Below are 21,233 nucleotides of genomic sequence, written 5' to 3'. Positions count from 1 at the left end.
ATGGCCTCTTGAATGGCTCCGTCTCAGTCTGGTCTGGTGCTGAGAGAACGGCCTCTTGAATGGCTCCGTCTCAGTCTGGTCTGGTGCTGAGAGAATGGCCTCTTGAATGGCTCCGTCTCAGTCTGGTCTGGTGCTGAGAGAATGGCCTCTTGAATGGCTGCCTGTCTCGCTCATACAAACAGCACATTCATTCACTCACATGCACACAGTCGCACACGCATCACACACACCGTGACATGCACACACACATGCCCACAGACACACACAGTCTCTATCATGTTCCCTTGGGGCCAGTCTTTTCAGTCATACATGAACTCATCTGTCAACACATCCCAGTGAGGAGCAGCAGCAGCATGGCCTCCCAGGTCAGCACCGTTCTCTCTACAAGCCAACCCCAGACAGAAGCAAATCAATCCCAGAGGGATAAGGCTAGGCCAGAACCAATGATCCCAGACAAGACAGATGGTCCTCCACACACCTCGTCCCCCACACACCTCGTCCCCCTCCCCATTTCTTTCACACACTATTCCTCACTCCCTCTACTGTACCAGTCATATCCTCTCGGCGCCTCACACACTTGACACACATACACGGGCATGCGCTAACACACACGCGTGTGCGCACACTGTGGCAGGTTGCTGGAGTCGGCTTGAGGCGACTGGCTGGAGCTGTTCTCTCTGTGGTGTTGACAAAACCACAGACACAAAGAGAGGCTGTTTGTTCCAAGATGGCCGCTGTCGCCAGAGGCCCAGACAGCCACCGTTCACTATCAGGCTGATCTGGACAGCCTGGCAAATAGACTAAGGAGAGGACACAAAGACTGGATTCATCTGGGATAGAGAGAAGATGGAAAGAGTCAGAGGTATGAGAAAGAATAGAGTGAGGAAGGAAAGACAGAGTGGAGCTCTGAGGGGAGGCTGTTCCTAAGCTGGGAGAGGAGAGAGAGTGGAGCTCTGAGGGGAGGCTGTTCCTAAGCTGGGAGAGGAGAGAGAGTGGAGCTCTGAGGGGAGGCTGTTCCTAAGCTGGGAGAGGAGAGAGAGTGGAGCTCTGAGGGGAGGCTGTTCCTAAGCTGGGAGAGGAGAGAGAGTGGAGCTCTGAGGGGAGGCTGTTCCTAAGCTGGGAGAGGAGAGAGAGTGGAGCTCTGAGGGGAGGCTGTTCCTAAGCAGGGAGAGGAAAGAGAGTGGAGCTCTGAGGGGAGGCTGTTCCTAAGCTGGGAGAGGAAAGAGAGTGGAGATCTGAGGGGAGGCTGTTCCTAAACTGAGAGAGGAAAGAGAGTGGAGCTCTGAGGGGAGGCTGTTCCTAAGCTGGGAGAGGAAAGAGAGTGGAGCTCTGAGGGGAGGCTGTTCCTAAGCTGGGAGAGGAAAGAGAGTGGAGCTCTGAGGGGAGGCTGTTCCTAAACTGGGAGAGGAGAGAGAGTGGAGCTCTGAGGGGAGGCTGTTCCTAAGCTGGGAGAGGAGAGAGAGTGGAGCTCTGAGGGGAGGCTGTTCCTAAACTGAGAGAGGAAAGAGAGTGGAGCTCTGAGGGGAGGCTGTTCCTAAGCTGGGAGAGGAGAGAGAGTGGAGCTCTGAGGGGAGGCTGTTCCTAAGCTGGGAGAGGAGAGAGAGTGGAGCTCTGAGGGGAGGCTGTTCCTAAGCTGGGAGAGGAAAGCAGGGAAGTGTGATCTGTTTTCTCTAGAGAGTTGCTGCTTTTAATTGGGTAGAACACGGCTTCCTCATTCACTACTGTCAATGACCACACTGAATTTCCCCCACTGAATGACCCCGCCAGAGAGGATAACTGGGTTGAGGAGAAAACGTTTTGAAAAAGAAATGAAACTCACGGTAGAAGAAGGGGACAAACTCCACGGTGAGAGGAGCTGCTTTGTATTTCTGTCTGCTCTTCTCCACTGTACTCCGCTGGTCCCTGGAGACGACAGGCAAACGCAAAACACATGGTGTCAGAAAAAGACCCCCTGTCCAAACTCTGTGTATGTGTGTCTGTGAGCAGGAACACTGCTGGGAGGGTTTAGCACAGGATTAGAACCAACACTACTTGGATTGATTTGTGAAATGTTTTGGCACTTTGGAAAAAATAATTTTATACTAATTAGCTAAACCAAGCCGAGCTGTACTGTGAAAAAACAACATCCAAGCCACAGCACATTACGATTGTAGTGTTTTCAGAAGTGTAACACTAGAATTGACCATGGTGGAATAAGTACACAATGATGATAGATCCTAAGAGCGTTGTATCTAGTGCTTCAGTACCCACTAGAGCCCCGGTGCCGACAGAGCCCCGGTGCTTAATGCATGCTTGACCCTGCTCCTCCAGTACCCAGAGCCCTTCTACTTATTGTGTATGAGTGGAGGCTGATGGGAGAACGGCTCATAATAGTGGCTGGAATGGAGTTAATGGAATGGTCTCAAACACGTGTTCCATTCCAGACATTATTATGAGCCGTCCTCCACTTACTGTGGATCTACTACAGTTCCATCTACTATTAGGTCTTGTCCTGTACTAACACACCTGGCTCAACCAATCACATGATCTATCAACAGTTAACAAGATCCATATCACCATCTATGATAAGTTGAGGTCAATCTATTTATCTATGATAAGATCAAGCTCACGATTTATGATAAGTTAAGGTCAATCACACGATCCATGATAAATTAAGGCCAATCCCACGATCCATGATAAGCTGAGAAGGTCAATCACACAATCCATGATAAGTTAAGGTCACATGATCTACGATAAGTTAAGACGGTCACATGATCTATGATAAATTAAGGTCACATGATGTATGATAAGTTAAGACGGTCACATGATCTATGATAAGTTAAGACGGTCACATGATCTATGATAAGTTAAGACGGTCACATGATCTATGATAAATTAAGAAGGTCACATGATCTATGATAAGTTAAGGTCAATCAGGTAGTGGAAAAGATCAACTAGATGGACTAAGTGGAATGGCTGGGGTCACATCAGGAGATGTTTGGGGAAGGAAACATTGTTCACTATCTACGCCAGGGCTTTCTTAACAAATAAATGTCAATCTCATTGTGACTTCCCCGGTTAAATAAAGGATAATAAATAAACTAACTCTGCTAGAGTTAGCGACTTAGTGTACCCGCAGGTGCGATGTCTCCAGTTCCGGTAGGGGTCGTACAGGCTCTCGCAGAAAGCCAGAGAGTGGCGGACAAACTCCTCGGCCTGAGTCTGGTCCACCATCTCCTTCTCCTTGGTCTTACTCTTCAGCTGTAGGAGAGAGCATGGTGAGGCTAGAAGACACACACACAGGAATGTGTAACCTCACAGGAATGTATCTACTTAATCATTGTGACTAGCTAAAAATAATTTTTGTTCAAATCTGTTTTGAAACAGTCTAGCACGAATGCACACACATCTCTATAACTATTCATTGTAATTGGGTAAAAATACTTTATTTTGTGCAGGTCGGTTTTGAAACTTGTTTTCAAAAGGCAACAGAGTCAGGTAGGCGATGATAGGGGGAGAGGAGGGTGGATAAAGGGGGAGAGGAGGGTGGATAAGGGGGGAGAGGAGGGTGGATAAGGGGGGAGAGGAATCAGACCTGCTGGATATAGAGCGTTGTCATGGTGATGACATGGTTGATGTAGGAGCAGGTGCCAATCTCCTCCACATTGGACAGGTTCCTGCAGAGAGAAAGAATCATGTCTGTTATAGTAGTGACAGGTTCCTGCAGAGAGAGAGAGACAGAGAGTCATAGCCTGTTATAGTAGTGACAGGTTCCTGCAGAGAGAGTCATGTCTGTTATAGTAGTGACAGGATCCAACAGAGAGAGTCATGTCTGTTATAGTAGTGACAGGTTCCAACAGAGAGAGTCATGTCTGTTATAGTAGAGACAGGTTCCAACAGAGAGAGTCATGTCTGTTATAGTAGTGACAGGTTCCAACAGAGAGAGTCATGTCTGTTATAGTAGAGACAGGTTCCAACAGAGAGAGTCATGTCTGTTATAGTAGGGACAGGTTCCTGCAGAGAGAGTCATGTCTGTTATAGTAGTGACAGGTTCCAACAGAGAGAGTCATGTCTGTTATAGTAGGGACAGGTTCCTGCAGAGAGTCATGTCTGTTATAGTAGTGACAGGTTCCAACAGAGAGAGTCATGTCTGTTATAGTAGGGACAGGTTCCAACAGAGAGAGAGTCATGTCTGTTATAGTAGTGACAGGTTCCAACAGAGAGAGAGTCATGTCTGTTATAGTAGTGACAGGTTCCAACAGAGAGAGTCATGTCTGTTATAGTAGAGACAGGTTCCAACAGAGAGAGAGTCATGTCTGTTATAGTAGTGACAGGTTCCAACAGAGAGAGAGTCATGTCTGTTATAGTAGTGACAGGTTCCAACAGAGAGAGTCATGTCTGTTATAGTAGTGACAGGTTCCAACAGAGAGAGTCATGTCTGTTATAGTAGTGACAGGTTCCAACAGAGAGAGTCATGTCTGTTATAGTAGTGACAGGTTCCAACAGAGAGAGTCATGTCTGTTATAGTAGTGACAGGATCCAACAGAGAGAGTCATGTCTGTTATAGTAGGGACAGGTTCCAACAGAGAGAGTCATGTCTGTTATAGTAGTGACAGGTTCCAACAGAGAGAGTCATGTCTGTTATAGTAGTGACAGGTTCCAACAGAGAGAGTCATGTCTGTTATAGTAGTGACAGGATCCAACAGAGAGAGTCATGTCTGTTATAGTAGTGACAGGTTCCAACAGAGAGAGTCATGTCTGTTATAGTAGGGACAGGTTCCTGCAGAGAGTCATGTCTGTTATAGTAGTGACAGGTTCCAACAGAGAGAGTCATGTCTGTTATAGTAGTGACAGGTTCCAACAGAGAGAGTCATGTCTGTTATAGTAGTGACAGGTTCCAACAGAGAGAGTCATGTCTGTTATAGTAGGGACAGGTTCCTGCAGAGAGTCATGTCTGTTATAGTAGTGACAGGTTCCAACAGAGAGAGTCATGTCTGTTATAGTAGGGACAGGTTCCTGCAGAGAGAGTCATGTCTGTTATAGTAGAGACAGGTTCCTGCAGAGAGAGTCATGTCTGTTATAGTAGGGACAGGTTCCTGCAGAGAGTCATGTCTGTTATAGTAGTGACAGGTTCCAACAGAGAGAGTCATGTCTGTTATAGTAGTGACAGGTTCCAACAGAGAGAGTCATGTCTGTTATAGTAGTGACAGGTTCCAACAGAGAGAGTCATGTCTGTTATAGTAGGGACAGGTTCCTGCAGAGAGTCATGTCTGTTATAGTAGGGACAGGTTCCAACAGAGAGAGTCATGTCTGTTATAGTAGTGACAGGTTCCAACAGAGAGAGTCATGTCTGTTATAGTAGTGACAGGTTCCAACAGAGAGAGTCATGTCTGTTATAGTAGTGACAGGTTCCTGCAGAGAGAGTCATGTCTGTTATAGTAGTGACAGGATCCAACAGAGAGAGTCATGTCTGTTATAGTAGTGACAGGTTCCAACAGAGAGAGTCATGTCTGTTATAGTAGGGACAGGTTCCTGCAGAGAGTCATGTCTGTTATAGTAGTGACAGGTTCCAACAGAGAGAGTCATGTCTGTTATAGTAGGGACAGGTTCCTGCAGAGAGAGTCATGTCTGTTATAGTAGTGACAGGTTCCAACAGAGAGAGTCATGTCTGTTATAGTAGGGACAGGTTCCTGCAGAGAGTCATGTCTGTTATAGTAGTGACAGGTTCCAACAGAGAGAGTCATGTCTGTTATAGTAGGGACAGGTTCCTGCAGAGAGTCATGTCTGTTATAGTAGTGACAGGTTCCAACAGAGAGAGTCATGTCTGTTATAGTAGAGACAGGTTCCAACAGAGAGAGTCATGTCTGTTATAGTAGTGACAGGTTCCAACAGAGAGAGTCATGTCTGTTATAGTAGTGACAGGTTCCAACAGAGAGAGTCATGTCTGTTATAGTAGTGACAGGTTCCAACAGAGAGAGTCATGTCTGTTATAGTAGTGACAGGATCCAACAGAGAGAGTCATGTCTGTTATAGTAGTGACAGGTTCCCGCAGGGAGAGTCATGTCTGTTATAGTAGAGACAGGTTCCAACAGAGAGAGAGTCATGTCTGTTATAGTAGTGACAGGTTCCAACAGAGAGAGTCATGTCTGTTATAGTAGTGACAGGTTCCAACAGAGAGAGTCATGTCTGTTATAGTAGTGACAGGTTCCAACAGAGAGAGTCATGTCTGTTATAGTAGTGACAGGTTCCTGCAGAGAGAGTCATGTCTGTTATAGTAGTGACAGGTTCCAACAGAGAGAGTCATGTCTGTTATAGTAGGGACAGGATCCAACAGAGAGAGTCATGTCTGTTATAGTAGTGACAGGTTCCAACAGAGAGAGTCATGTCTGTTATAGTAGTGACAGGTTCCAACAGAGAGAGAGTCATGTCTGTTATAGTAGTGACAGGTTCCAACAGAGAGAGTCATGTCTGTTATAGTAGTGACAGGTTCCTGCAGAGAGAGTCATGTCTGTTATAGTAGTGACAGGATCCAACAGAGAGAGTCATGTCTGTTATAGTAGTGACAGGTTCCAACAGAGAGAGTCATGTCTGTTATAGTAGGGACAGGTTCCTGCAGAGAGTCATGTCTGTTATAGTAGTGACAGGTTCCAACAGAGAGAGTCATGTCTGTTATAGTAGTGACAGGTTCCAACAGAGAGAGTCATGTCTGTTATAGTAGTGACAGGTTCCAACAGAGAGAGTCATGTCTGTTATAGTAGGGACAGGTTCCTGCAGAGAGAGTCATGTCTGTTATAGTAGGGACAGGTTCCAACAGAGAGAGTCATGTCTGTTATAGTAGTGACAGGTTCCTGCAGAGAGAGTCATGTCTGTTATAGTAGTGACAGGTTCCAACAGAGAGAGTCATAGTCTGTTATAGTAGAGACAGGTTCCAACAGAGAGAGTCATGTCTGTTATAGTAGTGACAGGTTCCTGCAGAGAGAGTCATGTCTGTTATAGTAGTGACAGGATCCAACAGAGAGAGTCATGTCTGTTATAGTAGTGACAGGTTCCAACAGAGAGAGAGTCATGTCTGTTATAGTAGTGACAGGTTCCAACAGAGAGAGTCATGTCTGTTATAGTAGTGACAGGTTTCAACAGAGAGAGTCATGTCTGTTATAGTAGGGACAGGTTCCTGCAGAGAGAGTCATGTCTGTTATAGTAGTGACAGGTTCCAACAGAGAGAGTCATGCCTGTTATATATATTTTTTTTATAGTAGCTCATCATCCATCACTACAAAGCTGGACCAATGAGTAGCCAACTACATTTGACAATTAGAAATAACTATTGATTTTCTGGTTCATTAAAATAAAATGTGTTTTTGGTTGTTGAGGCAATCAGACCAAAAGCCCATTTCAAGGTTCTTTCTAAAATGACAAGTAATTTCAGAATATGAAGGTCAGATAGCTGGCTAACTCATTGATCATGTTTTGTTGCATATCCCTCAGGGTCATGTTCCTGACAGCACCATATAGAAGACTACAGACTGAAGCAGCCAGGGAGACACTTTCACTTGTTTTCACTTTCTGTTGCAAAAACCTTTGTTGCGTGTCCTACTGAACCGCCTACCTACTCCTACTGCTGGAAGACCGTTTAAAACCAGGGGCACTAAGACCTGTCAACCTAGGCTAGAGGGGTTCCTATCAATAGACATTACCTAGAAGAGGTTCAACCCACAGAACTAGAAATTATTCACATTCCATGGTCCAATCACACATTCAACCACCATAATATGGACAGACTGGATCCGTACAACCAGGCCTGGGTAGGTGGAGGGGCCAGACTACTGGACCGGTACAACCAGGCCTGGGTAGGTGGAGGGGCCAGACTACTGGACCGGTACAACCAGTCCTAGGTAGGTGGAGGGGCCAGACTACTGGACCGGTACAACCAGGCCTGGGTAGGTGGAGGGGCCAGACTACTGGACCGGTACAATCAGGCCTGGGTAGGTGGAAGGGCCAGACTACTGGACCGGTACAACCAGGCCTGGGTAGGTGGAAGGGCCAGACTACTGGACCGGTACAACCAGGCCTGGGTAGGTGGAAGGGCCAGACTACTGGACCGGTACAACCAGGCCTGGGTAGGTGGAAGGGCCAGACTACTGGACCAGTACAACCAGGCCTAGATAGGTGGAAGGGGCCAGACTACTGGACCGGTAACAACCAGGCCTAGATAGGTGGAGGGGCCAGACTACTGGACCGGTACAACCAGGCCTGGGTAGGTGGAGGGGCCAGACTACTGGACCGGTACAACCAGGCCTGGGTAGGTGGAGGGGCCAGACTACTGGACCGGTACAATCAGGCCTGGGTAGGTGGAGGGGCCAGACTACTGGACCGGTACAATCAGGCCTGGGTAGGTGGAGGGGCAATACTACTGCTTCTGGTCCAACAGACACACCACAGACCAACCTGCAGATGACGATGAGGAACTTGACCAGCAGGAGGGCCAGGTTCTGCTGCTCCTGCTCCAGGCCGTCCGAGGCCTTCTGGACACACTGAAGCAGCTGGTGCCGCAACACCTGCAGGATGTTGTCTGGCAGTAGGGTCATCACTGGAGGCACCTCCTCCAACCTGGGGAGGGGGGGGGGGGGGGGGGGGGGGGGGTGAAATAAGGGGAACACCAAAACATGCTCAACTCTCACCTGCACAAATAGTATGCAAGCGCATGCACACACACAAATACTATGCAAGCAAGCAAGCAAGCACACACACACACACACACAAATAAACCCACCCAAACTTCTAAGGCCTTCAGGTACGTTACACACATTTACACCACATTCACACACATCTACCTAAGCAACACACCATGATAACCTTGAGACTAGTATTTGCTGACAGACTAATGTTATGAAACTGTCCACTGTACTGCTAACAGTGAACCTAGCTGTCTCTGTCCCTCTCTGTAGACAGAGGTCATCACAGAGGAACGGGCCTGTCTCTGTCCCTCTCTGTAGACAGAGGTCATCACAGAGGAATGGGTTCTTCCTCCAACCGGACCAAGCAGAGCCCAGATGAGCATTGCCAAATCGGGGTAAGAGCGTATCGCTGGGAAAAGCAGGACAACTGCGGAAGAGGGGGGAGGTGGAGTGGGAAAGAGAGAGGGAGAGGTGGAGTGGGAAAGAGAGAGGGAGAGGTGGAGTGGGAAAGAGAGAGGGAGAGGTGGAGTGGGAAAGAGAGAGGGAGAGGTGGAGTGGGAAAGAGAGAGGGAGAGGTGGAGTGGGAAAGAGAGAGGGAGAGGTGGAGTGGGAAAGAGAGAGGGAGAGGTGGAGTGGGAAAGAGAGAGGGAGAGGTGGAGTGGGAAAGAGAGAGGGAGAGGTGGAGTGGGAAAGGGAGAGGGAGAGGTGGAGTGGGAAAGGGAGAGGTGGAGTGGGAAAGGGAGAGGGAGAGGTGGAGTGGGAAAGGGAGAGGTGGAGTGGGAAAGAGAGAGGGAGAGGTGGAGTGGGAAAGAGAGAGAAAGAGGCATGGCAAAGAACCGACAAATGACCGTACTGGCGGATCTAATGGAAAGTAATCTGTTTCCCCTTGCTCCACACTTCACTCTCTCCAGTCCCACACACACAGACCACACAGCCTTACGTAACCATCATCTGACAGGACTGACTGGGCATTTCACTGGTCATGTGACCAGACCACAGCTGGAAGAGCAGAGGAGCACACCACCTCTCCCTCCCCCTCTCTCCCCCTCTATCTCTATACTGCATGTACTTCTTCTCCCTGAACGCTCTCAAACAATGGATGCGGCCGTGCATACATACAGACATGCACAGAACCCTCACACCAACACAGATTCCAGAGCTGGTTATGGAACGCCAACACAGATTCCAGAGCTGGTTATGGAACGCCAACACAGATTCCAGAGCTGGTTATGGAACGCCAACACAGATTCCAGAGCTGGTTATGGAACGCCAACACAGATTCCAGAGCTGGTTATGGAACGCCAACACAGATTCCAGAGCTGGTTAAGTTTCTGTCATGCCGGCTTCAGCTAGATTTGGCTGAGATTGGGTGTGTACTGTGCACACAACGCAGACACAGACACATGCAGAGGTGTGGACTCGAGTCACAAATTTGATGACTTGAGAGTCAACTTGATGGAAAATAAAATTACTTGAGACTTGACTTGGAGCTTAGGACTTGACTTTGACTTGAGACTGATAACCGGGTTTTGTAACGTTACATCACACATTTTGTGGCACAGTCTGTGAATTACTCTCCACGCAGCCCGAGACAGTCTCCCAGTTGCAAAGAAAACTGCTGCATCCAGCCAGGCCCGCGCGATCCTGCTGCATCCAGCCAGGCCCGCGCGATCCTGCTGCATCCAGCCAGGCCCGCGCGATCCTGCTGCATCCAGCCAGGCCCGCGCGATCCTGCTGCATCCAGCCAGGCCCGCGCGATCCTGCTGCATCCAGCCAGGCCCGCGCGATCCTGCTGCATCCAGCCAGGCCCGCGCGATCCTGCTGCATCCAGCCAGGCCCGCGCGATCCTGCTGCATCCAGCCAGGCCCGCGCGATCCTGCTGCATCCAGCCAGGCCCGCGCGATCCTGCTGCATCCAGCCAGGCCCGCGCGATCCTGCTGCATCCAGCCAGGCCCGCGCGATCCTGCTGCATCCAGCCAGGCCCGCGCGATCCTGCTGCATCCAGCCAGGCCCGCGCGATCCTGCTGCATCCAGCCAGGCCCGCGCGATCCTGCTGCATCCAGCCAGGCCCGCGCGATCCTGCTGCATCCAGCCAGGCCCGCGCGATCCTGCTGCATCCAGCCAGGCCCGCGCGATCCTGCTGCATCCAGGCAGGCCCGCGCGATCCTGCTGCATCCAGGCAGGCCCGCGCGATTCTGCTGCATCCAGGCAGGCCGTGTGATCCTGCTGCATCCAGGCAGGCCCGCGCGATCCTGCTGCATCCAGGCAGGCCCGCGCGATCCTGCTTGCTCTGGACTCCAGACAAGTGTAACTGTGACATGATATCCCTTGTTGATATTGACTACTAACATGAATGACTTTCAGCTCAAAATGAAGGTGCAAAACAGTCTATTTCTGTATCTTGCGTTTTGAAAATGCGTCCCCGTTTATGACCCTAATGACAGGCTACATTTGCACAGCGATGGTGCGCGCTTGCATGTGTGCGCGGACGCCGCAAGCTACTTTTTAGGGGTCATGGGTCAAAACATTTGAAAACCAATGAGCTAGAGAACAGATGGCTGATTTGCTGTACAGCTATAGGATCGGCTGCAGCACAAACATCAAGAATATGAACCGTTTACCTTGCAAGCTCACCAGCAATGGGTCATCAAGCAACTGGAATGTATTGTTAAGATGTATTATTGCATAATCAAAATGTGTTATAGATAAAATAATGAAAAGGGCTGTCTGATGGCTTCAATAAATAGACAAATATTTGTAGTTGAACAAGTCATTGCCTGTATAGATTTTTACTTGACATGACTTGCTCTTAGAACGCACGACTTGGATTGACTCGAGACTCGACCCGTTCTACTTGGGACTTGACTTGAGACTTGGACCTTGTGACTTGCTTGTGACTCAAATAATAGTGACTTGGTCCCACCTCTGGGGCTATGCTTACCTGGAGGGTGGCTTCTCAAAGTCCACATCTAGACATCTCTCATAGGAGCCAATGAAGATCTCCAGCCACAGCTTCAGGTAGTCTGGGTCCCTCTGTCACAGAGAGGGATGGAAGGACGGAATGAAGGAGAAGGATGGAGAAGAGAGGGTGAGGTGAAGAGGTGGAGAGGGAGAAGAGAGGGTGAGGTGAAGAGGTGGAGAGGGAGAAGAGAGGGTGAGGTGAAGAGGGAGAAGAGAGGGTGAGGTGAAGAGGTGGAGAGGGAGAAGGGAGGGTGAGGTGAAGAGGGAGAAGAGAGGGTGAGGTGAAGAGGTGGAGAGGGAGAAGGGAGGGTGAGGTGAAGAGGGAGAAGAGAGGGTGAGGTGAAGAGGTGGAGAGGGAGAAGGGAGGGTGAGGTGAAGAGGGAGAAGAGAGGGTGAGGTGAAGAGGTGGAGAGGGAGAAGAGAGGGTGAGGTGAAGAGGGAGAAGGGAGGGTGAGGTGAAAAGGGAGAAGAGAGGGTGAGGTGAAGAGGTGGAGAGGGAGAAGAGAGGGTGAGGTGAAGAGGGAGAAGAGAGGGTGAGGTGAAGAGGTGGAGAGGGAGAAGAAGAGAGGGTGAGGTGAAGAGGTGGAGAGGGAGAAGAAGAGAGGGTGAGGTGAAGAGGTGGAGAGGGAGAAGAAGAGAGGGTGAGGTGAAGAGGGAGAAGAGAGGGTGAGGTGAAGAGGTGGAGAGGGAGAAGAAGAGAGGGTGAGGTGAAGAGGTGGAGAGGGAGAAGAAGAGAGGGTGAGGTGAAGAGGTGGAGAGGGAGAAGAAGAGAGGGTGAGGTGAAGAGGTGGAGAGGGAGAAGAGAGGGTGAGGTGAAGAGGTAGAGAGGGAGAAGAGAGGGTGAGGTGAAGAGGGAGAAGAGAGGGTGAGGTGAAGAGGTGAAGAGGGAGAAGAGAGGGTGAGGTGAAGAGGTGGAGAGGGAGAAGGAAATAAAAACATGTTAGTGGTTGTCATGTGAGAATAGAGAGAAAACTATTCCACTAACTGTAGTATGTCAGGAGGGGCAGATCACAGTAAACTCAGGTGTGTGTGTGTGTGTGTGTGTGTGAGAGAGAGTAATGAGGAGTGCACCTGTCTGCCTGAAAAACAGGCATCGCCACATTCTCTACTCCCGAGGGGAGTCACGAGCAGCTGCCGTTCAGACATTTCCTACATTCCTGGGAACAATGCAGAGAGCCAGAGGACAGCAGCACTGTTCACAGACAGCACATCACCCTCCCACTCTGAGAATGCCAGTCATCTCCACACCCTGGCTAGCCTAAGCTCTATCTCTGCCCAGGGTGGGGAGGTATAGAGGGAGGTAGAGGGGTAGAGGGAGGTAGAGAGGGAGGTAGAGGGGTAGAGGGAGGTAGTGCAGGGGAGTTCCAAGGCTTGCCTGACTGACACTGATTCAGGTCAAGGGGGACTGATTTGAGAAAAGGCCCAGAGTATTATTGTTGAACCAGTAGGAGTGGCAGGAATGAACACTGCTGTGTCAGACTAAGTGTTGTTCAATAAGGCAGTAGGCTATATTGTTTGGTGGGGCAGTACAGTGCTTAGTAGCATTTGCTTGACCAAGCAGTGTTTCTACACTCCTGGGGTGTAGCTATTCACTAGAAATCAACAGGAAGCAAACGGACCGAAACCAAGAGGGATTATCAGAACTTGTCCAATAAGAAACGTTGGTTTTCGTTGCCAAACGTGTTGCTACGGTGTGGACTAATAGATAAATACACCCCTGGCCCGTGGCATGTGCCTGCTTAGTCCGTCAGAGAGTAACACCCGTTGAAGGAGAAAACCCACCAGACTGATTGTCGGTCTGCACAATACATGGTGTTCATTCGTTTGCTGTCGCCGCAGTGTGTTATAGTGAACACCCGCCGTTGGCGACTGATGGCTGTCGTTTTAGAGGACGGACCTCTGTTCAGGGGTGCTAACTACTCTTGGCCGGCAGACATTCAACCATCCTACCAGTCTGTCCGTGCCTTTTGTCGGTTTTCAAGTGACACTTTTGATGAAGTGGTTTTCTGAGGAGGACGACTACAGTTCAGTTCCATGTAAATTACCATATTTCTTATATCTAGCCAATACTATTCAGGCCCTATAAATGTGCAGTAGGTTGGTTATGACACTAGAGCAGGACAAGTCTAGGGAAGCCTCAGCCTGCTGCGTGTCACAGTGGGAATGGTCCAGAACACGAAAGAACTCCAAAAGTGAGGTCATCAGAACAGCAAGTGACTTGACGGAGCGTTTGAGAGGGACTTGGACACAGAGTTCAGTACAAGTGTCGGTCTGTATATACTGGAATCAACATGGTTGTACAGCAAAAACACATGACCATCTTGTTCATTCCGCTCTCAATGTGTGTGTTCCCTCCCCTTGACTGTGTGAGCCAGAGCAGGTTTGGGCACTAGCCCCAGGGAGTGTGTGTGAGTGGTTAGAGAGAATGCCCTCTTTCACTGGGCAGCCGGGGAGTACAGATGTCCACTGAGGGCTCAGGGCTGAGACAGGGAGGGCAGAGAGGGACACACCCTGGGCCTGCTTGCTATGGCTCTGTTTATATGAGGCACCACTGCTGACCCAACACCAAGCAACACTGGCTGGATGAATTCAGATCAGATGAGCTCAATATCTGGGTAGCAACCTATTAGTAATATCATTGAAACTATCTGACAGACTTAAATGATTGATGACGTATTTCCTATTAGTGTGTTTTCTTATGGTCAGCTGGTTTGAGGGGGTGGGTGATCTGTTTCCTGTGCCCAACATGTGACCATCCATCCTGATATCATGACCATCCCCTCCCTGACTCTTAATAACACATGACCCCATGGGACCTTCCCAACAGGGAGAATTATGAGTTTTTAATAGTCAGCTGGTTTGGCAGGGGGTTAGACTATACTTACGTTGTACCAAGCATGTGACCATTCCTCATGAAATCATGACGACCCCCCTCACTGAATCTTAATAACACATGACCCGGTAGGACCTCACTAGCCAGAGCCTACAAGGTTATCAACATCAATCTTTCCTCAAGGAGATCCCATCGAGAGGTGAAGAGAGCATTACGAAGGAGTTATACCGGTTCCTTTACGACCGACCCGGCACTGCCCTCCTCACCCTACCAGACGGGCATGGTTGGCATGGTGACCGAGTATGACTGCTAGAGGAAATGGTGAGGGGCGACTCAAAACCACAATGTCTACTGTAGATGTCCTGTTCCTAACAGTTTCTCTTTTACCAATGTCTTTCATGTCTTCATGGTCCATCTACAGTCACCTTCTCCTCCCCATCAATCACCAGTACTCACTATCCTGGGATTGACTGATGTCACGGCACCAGTAGTATTTATAGTGCACACATGGGAGGGGCTAAACCGCGAGGTGTGGTCGAATATATAAACACTATGACATTACTGTTGTTGCTGGTGATATTTATAGCACACAGTGAGACAGGAAAGAGCCGAGAGGAGGGAGAGGAGAGAGCCGAGAGGAGGGAGAGGAGAGAGCCGAGAGGAGGAAGAGGAGAGAGAGGAGAGAGCCAGAGCCGGGTGAACGAGCCAGAGCCGGGCGAGCGAGCCAGCCAGAGCCGGGCGAGCGAGTCAGCCAGAGCCGAGAGCCGGGCGAACGAGCCAGCCAGAGCCGGGCGAGCCAGCCAGCCAGCCGGCCAGAGCCGGGCGAGCCAGCCAGCCAGCCGGCCAGAGCCGGGCGAGCCAGCCAGCCAGCCGGCCAGAGCCGGGCGAGCGAGCCAGCCAGCCGGCCAGAGCCGGGCGAGCGAGCCAGCCAGCCGGCCAGAGCCGGGCGAGCGAGCCAGCCGGCCAGAGCCGGGCGAGCGAGCCAGCCGGCCAGAGCCGGGCGAGCGAGCCAGCCGGCCAGAGCCGGGCGAGCGAGCCAGCCGGCCAGAGCCGGGCGAGCGAGCCAGCCGGCCAGAGCCGGGCGAGCGAGCCAGCCGGCCAGAGCCGGGCGAACGAGCGAGCCGGCCAGAGCCGGGCGAACGAGCGAGCCAGAGCCGGGCGAGCGAGCTAGCAAGCCAGAGCCGGGCGAGCGAGCTTGCAAGCCAGAGCCGGGCGAGCGAGCGATCCAGCCAGAGCCGGGCGAGCGAGCGATCCAGCCAGAGCCGGGCGAGCGAGCGAGCGATCCAGCCAGAGCCGGGCGAGCGAGCGATCCAGCCAGAGCCGGGCGAGCGAGCGATCCAGCCAGAGCCGGGCGAGCGAGCGATCCAGCCAGAGCCGGGCGAGCGAGCGATCCAGCCAGAGCCGGGCGAGCGAGCGATCCAGCCAGAGCCGGGCGAGCGAGCGATCCAGCCAGAGCCGGGCGAGCGAGCGATCCAGCCAGAGCCGGGCGAGCGAGCGATCCAGCCAGAGCCGGGCGAGCGAGCGATCCAGCCAGAGCCGGGCGAGCGAGCGATCCAGCCAGAGCCGGGCGAGCGAGCGATCCAGCCAGAGCCGGGCGAGCGAGCGATCCAGCCAGAGCCGGGCGAGCGAGCGATCCAGCCAGAGCCGGGCGAGCGAGCGATCCAGCCAGAGCCGGGCGAGCGAGCGATCCAGCCAGAGCCGGGCGAGCGAGCGATCCAGCCAGAGCCGGGCGAGCGAGCGATCCAGCCAGAGCCGGGCGAGCGAGCGATCCAGCCAGAGCCGGGCGAGCGAGCGAGCCAGCCAGAGCCGGGCGAACGAGCGAGCCAGCCAGAGCCGGGCGAACGAGCGAGCCAGCCAGAGCCGGGCGAGCGAGCGAGCCAGCCAGAGCCGGGCGAGCGAGCGAGCCAGCCAGAGCCGGGCGAGCCAGAGCCAGAGCCGGGCGAGCGAGCGATCCAGAGCCGGGCGAGCGAGCGATCCAGCCAGAGCCGGGCGAGCGAGCGATCCAGAGCCGGGCGAGCGAGCGATCCAGCCAGAGCCGGGCGAGCGAGCGATCCAGCCAGAGCCGGGCGAACGAGCGATCCAGCCAGAGCCGGGCGAACGAGCGATCCAGCCAGAGCCGGGCGAACGAGCGATCCAGCCAGAGCAGGGCGAACGAGCTAGCCTGAGCCGAGCGAACGAGCGAGAGCCGAACGAACAAGCTAACTAGAGCTGGGTGAGCCAGAGCCAGAGCCGAGCGAGCGAGCCAGAGCCGGGCAAACGAGCCAGAGCCGGGCAAACGAGCCAGAGCCAAAAGAGACAGACTTGGGATACCAGTAGGCTACCAGTCAGCAGAAACCACTGCCATGGGCAGTCAGCAGAAACCACTGCCATGGGCAGTCAGCAGAAACCACTGCCATGGGCAGTCAGCAGAAACCACTGCCATGGGCAGTCAGCAGAAACCACTGCCATGGGCAGTCAGCAGAAACCACTGCCATGGGCAGTCAGCAGAAACCACTGCCATGGGCAGTCAGCAGAAACCACTGTCCGCAGAAACCACTGCTATGGGCAGTCCGCAGAAACCACTGCCATGGGCAGTCCGCAGAAACCACTGCCATGGGCAGTCCGCAGAAACCACTGCCATGGGCAGTCCGCAGAAACCACTGCTATGGGCAGTCAGCAGAAACCACTGCTATGGGCAGTCAGCAGAAACCACTGCTATGGGCAGTCAGCAGAAACCACTGCTATGGGCAGTCAGCAGAAACCACTGCTATGGGCAGTCAGCAGAAACCACTGCTATGGGCAGTCAGCAGAAACCACTGCTATGGGCAGTCAGCAGAAACCACTGCTATGGGCAGTCAGCAGAAACCACTGCTATGGGCAGTCAGCAGAAACCACTGCTATGGGCAGTCAGCAGAAACCACTGCTATGGGCAGTCACCAGAAACCACTGCTATGGGCAGTCACCAGAAACCACTTATGAGCAGTCACCAGAAACCACTGTTATGGGCAGTCACCAGAAACTACTAGGCCTGTGTTGTTGCTACTTATGGATTCAAAAAGTGATTGGTGCTACCATGATCCAATGATGTATAGTTACACAGGCCTACAGACCTAGTTAAAATGACAGAATATTTCATGTAGGCCTGTGTCTATGGTCTCATCACCTTAGTGGCTATAAGCACAGGAGACCTATTAGACCTAATGATAACGAGCTAAGCACATAGACATCATGCTTCCTGGAGTTCAATACTACAGGGGTATGCTTCATGTTGTCGAAAAACAAGAGCCATGTCTTTACCATCATCGAGAACCAGAGGGATGAGTTTTGTATGGTCGTGTTTGGTGCCTCGCTGCCATTGTGGTGTTAACAATGCTGCTAACTAACTCTGGGACGATACTCCAGGCTGGTGACAGTGACACCACACAGACTGCTGGGTAAGAGGATCGCAATGTGACTGCCTCAGTGGTCGTCTGCTACCTTTTAGCTCCAACATGAACTGGAGTTAAAAGACTGGTGCTTTCCCAGTTAGCCTACCCACAGATTTACAACAGCCAACGCATGTATGGAGTGGGCTTGGTTAGTTAACTTTGGAGGAAAGAAACTCACTGTGGGATGTGTTCATTATGCACCAAACAGAAATTGACTGAAACAGGGAGGCAGGGACATCATGGATTCATCCAATAAGAAACCTTCATTTTTGTTTTCCATTTTAAAACATTTTCAGTTACGTACCCTAACGAACACGGCCCAGGGGTTTAGGCTTATTGCATTTCTGACAGGCCAGTAGTCAAGCATCACACATTCACCAAATTGAGTTGGAGGTGAATTAATTAGTGTTAAAGCCTTTTACTATGACCTACAGCTACAGGATAAACTAGTTCCTGACCGCAGCGCCACTACTCCCTTTAATTAGGCTGCTCAACCGGCAACAGTAGTTGCTAGGTGTGACTCCACCCCAGGGACCAGGGTGACTTACTGTGATGTCTCTGTCAACCTCTGGCCCCGTAGTGTAGACAGCCCTGCTTGGGTTAATCATTATAGAGGTGAGTAACAGTTCAGTCACACTGATCTAATGGAAGTTAGAGAGACCACAGTGGTACTGGATATTTTAGCTAGGTGGCCTTGCCCGAGCCAGAACGGCCCATAGGGCAGGGGACTATCACCTGTTTCTGTAGCGTGAGGCAGCTTTAGGATTGAGTACGCAGCCTTACAATTTCAGGGCGGGATCCTAACCCTAAAGTCAAGGAGTTGGTCATTTTAGCTTAACTAAGCTCCCATTATTGTTCATATGCCATGCTGTGTTAAAGGTCAGTTATCTTGGTACAATAGGGTGTAATGAGCCTATCCCTCAATGAGGTGTGACATCATTAACCTGCAACACTGAAGTGTATGGCGTCTTGAGGGCAAGTGGAGACAATGGGCAGCCTCACACAACAAACATTCCGGAGCCGATTTAGCTCACGTGACGGACTACAAGTTCCCCTTGCTCCTGATGTATCCTGGGAACCCTGACACACACACACGCTGAAGAGGAGACCCCTGAGCCAGTGTTGACATTGCGGCCGGTCTGGGGGAGGTAAAGGTCCTTACAAATTATTTAAGCAATTTAGGCAAAGCCTCACAGGGTTTGTGGCCACATGCAGAGTGAAATACAGGCCTGAGTGCAAGATCAAGTGTGTTCTCAATGTTTTGTACACGTATTGTTTACAAAGCAGGTGACAAATAAAATCTGGTTTGATACTAAACTAGCCTGGTCCCAGATCTGTTTGTGCTCTTGTCAATTCATGTTGGGCATGACAATAAGTTAAAGGGAGTTGGCATGACAACACAAAGACTGGCACACAGGCAGGATAATACTAAAAACTTGTGCCATAGCATTTCCTGCCCTGTGTTGTGTGGGAGAACAGGATAGCTCAAAAGGCTAATGCTTATGAGAGGGTTGTCCTTTTGAGTGGGATTAAAGAGGAATTGTGTTGACTGCAGTTGAGACTCACATGAGGAGAGGCTCAGGCACCAAGCTGTGATTGGTCACCCAGTGCAATGAAACAACTGTAGCTACTACAGTCAAACAAGGTGGAAATAGGTCTAGCTAGGTTGCAATACAAAACAAAATCTATGGAATTGTATTATACCGTTGTACATTCAACAAGACGTCACTCAACTAAAATCTAAATACCAGGAGACAGACTTTACACTGTGCAGGACAGTCCAGCAGCTGTTACTGAGAATAGTGGAGGAAGAACAGGATGACTTATAAATTCAAGCCCGATTACAATTCATCATTTTGGCCATGTTCTGTTATAATCGCCACCCGGCACAGCCAGAAGAGGACTGGCCACCCCTCAGAGCCAGGTTCCTCTCTAGGTTTCTTGCTAGGTTCTGGCCTGTCTAGGGAGTCTTTCCTAGCCACTGTGCTTCTACTATCTGCATTGCTTGCCATTTGGGGTTTTAGGCTGGGTTTCTGTACAGCACTTTGTGACATCAGCGGATGTAAAAAGGGCTTTATAAATACATTTGATTGATTGATCATCACCCATTACGTCATCTCAATATACCACAGCTATTGTAATAGCTTGGTTACCTTACTGACAGTACACCGAGTTAATGCTCAGAGATGGGCACAGATTCTAATGCATGTTTTATGTGTCAAACAGATCAAGAGAAAGGTTTGTTTACCTTGTTGCAATACAGCATCCAGACCTCGTACAATCTTTCATTTGATGCCATTCTCCACGGCGCGTGGTGGGCTTCCAAACAGAGGTCAATTCTCCGGATTCCTCATATTGAGCCCCTAGCTATATCTCCTCATTCGGGCATTGCTCGTATACATATCGATTTGAGATGTTAAGTGAAATGTCACAAAAAAAGACAACTCCGAAAATAGTTCAAATAACTTTCTACTTAGAAAGGAAAAACAAAATATTCAAATGTAATCCCAGTGGCGGTGTTTCTTGATATTGGAACTTCCTAAAGCATTATTCCATCGTGAATTATGGATTCCCAAGGTTTCGCGTTTCCTGCTGTGGTGAGATTTCCACGGTCAAAGTCGCACTACGTCCACTTCTCGACTCATATGCCACTGACTCTGCCCTTCTGTGGAAAACCAAGCCACAAAACAAAGTTAGTATGTCAAATATACAAGTTCTATGGTGACAGTTTATAAATAGTTAACAGCACTTGTTTATAAACACAACACCAGTAGGCTATACCTTTGATAACGTTAGCTGACTGGTTATGATCGCTAATTTAGCTTGCTGTAAATAAACCCTATCAATCAGCCATCAGCCCAGGCTCGTTCTGTTCAATTAGATATCTGCCCTTTTGCAAGAGAAGGATACAGCTGACGAAATAAAACACAAAGCTAACTTGGGGGTTGCAATACGCAGAAAAACGCTCGAGTTAGCAAAGTTACTTAGATAACAAGCTGTCATTGTGAAACAAGGTGGCTAATATTAATTAACTAGCATTATCGTTCTTACCTGTGATGTGTCAAAACGGCGAAGCCTTTTTCCCCTGTCTACTTCTCATTTCACACAAACGACGAAACGAGTTTGTGAATTTGCTTGACCTTGCCATAGAATTTAAACAATTAAAAATGTCACCACATAAACAATACAAACGCACGCATTACTAACGAAAACGACAAAATGTTACAACCAGCCCATTCCTGTACACTGGGAAAGCTACAAACAACACTGGCGGTTAGTGTTGTGGCACTGCCACTCGTGAAGCTGTCTACAATGTGCGAAACGAAACGCACAACTACTTCCTGATGTCAACTTTTTCAATTTTCAAAGTAAACGTTC

The 21,233-nt window shown here is 50.4% G+C and overlaps 1 protein-coding gene across 3 annotated transcripts in view; it reads right to left on the bottom strand.

Annotated features, from left to right (window-relative positions):
• The window catches only part of nbeal1 (neurobeachin-like 1), a 61,899-nt gene extending 40,717 nt beyond the window's left edge, over window positions 1-21,182 (bottom strand). For all 3 annotated transcript variants that reach the window (XM_055908467.1, XM_055908468.1, XM_055908466.1), the window contains exons 1-7: window positions 20,907-21,182; window positions 20,104-20,520; window positions 11,596-11,687; window positions 8,425-8,586; window positions 3,575-3,656; window positions 3,113-3,240; window positions 1,820-1,902 (exon numbers count right to left, since the gene is read on the bottom strand). In XM_055908467.1, the coding sequence (XP_055764442.1) occupies window positions 1,820-1,902; window positions 3,113-3,240; window positions 3,575-3,656; window positions 8,425-8,586; window positions 11,596-11,687; window positions 20,104-20,154 (598 nt within the window). In that variant the 5' untranslated portion in view covers window positions 20,155-20,520; window positions 20,907-21,182. The remainder of the gene's footprint in view (window positions 1-1,819; window positions 1,903-3,112; window positions 3,241-3,574; window positions 3,657-8,424; window positions 8,587-11,595; window positions 11,688-20,103; window positions 20,521-20,906) is intronic.
• Between the last annotated feature and the right edge of the window lie 51 nt (window positions 21,183-21,233).

This window comes from Salvelinus fontinalis, chromosome 41 (genome assembly GCF_029448725.1).
Source record: "Salvelinus fontinalis isolate EN_2023a chromosome 41, ASM2944872v1, whole genome shotgun sequence".
Lineage (NCBI taxonomy): Eukaryota > Metazoa > Chordata > Actinopteri > Salmoniformes > Salmonidae > Salvelinus > Salvelinus fontinalis.
The sequence above is the reverse complement of the archived record's forward strand: the minus strand, read 5'-3'. Positions and strand labels throughout refer to the sequence as shown.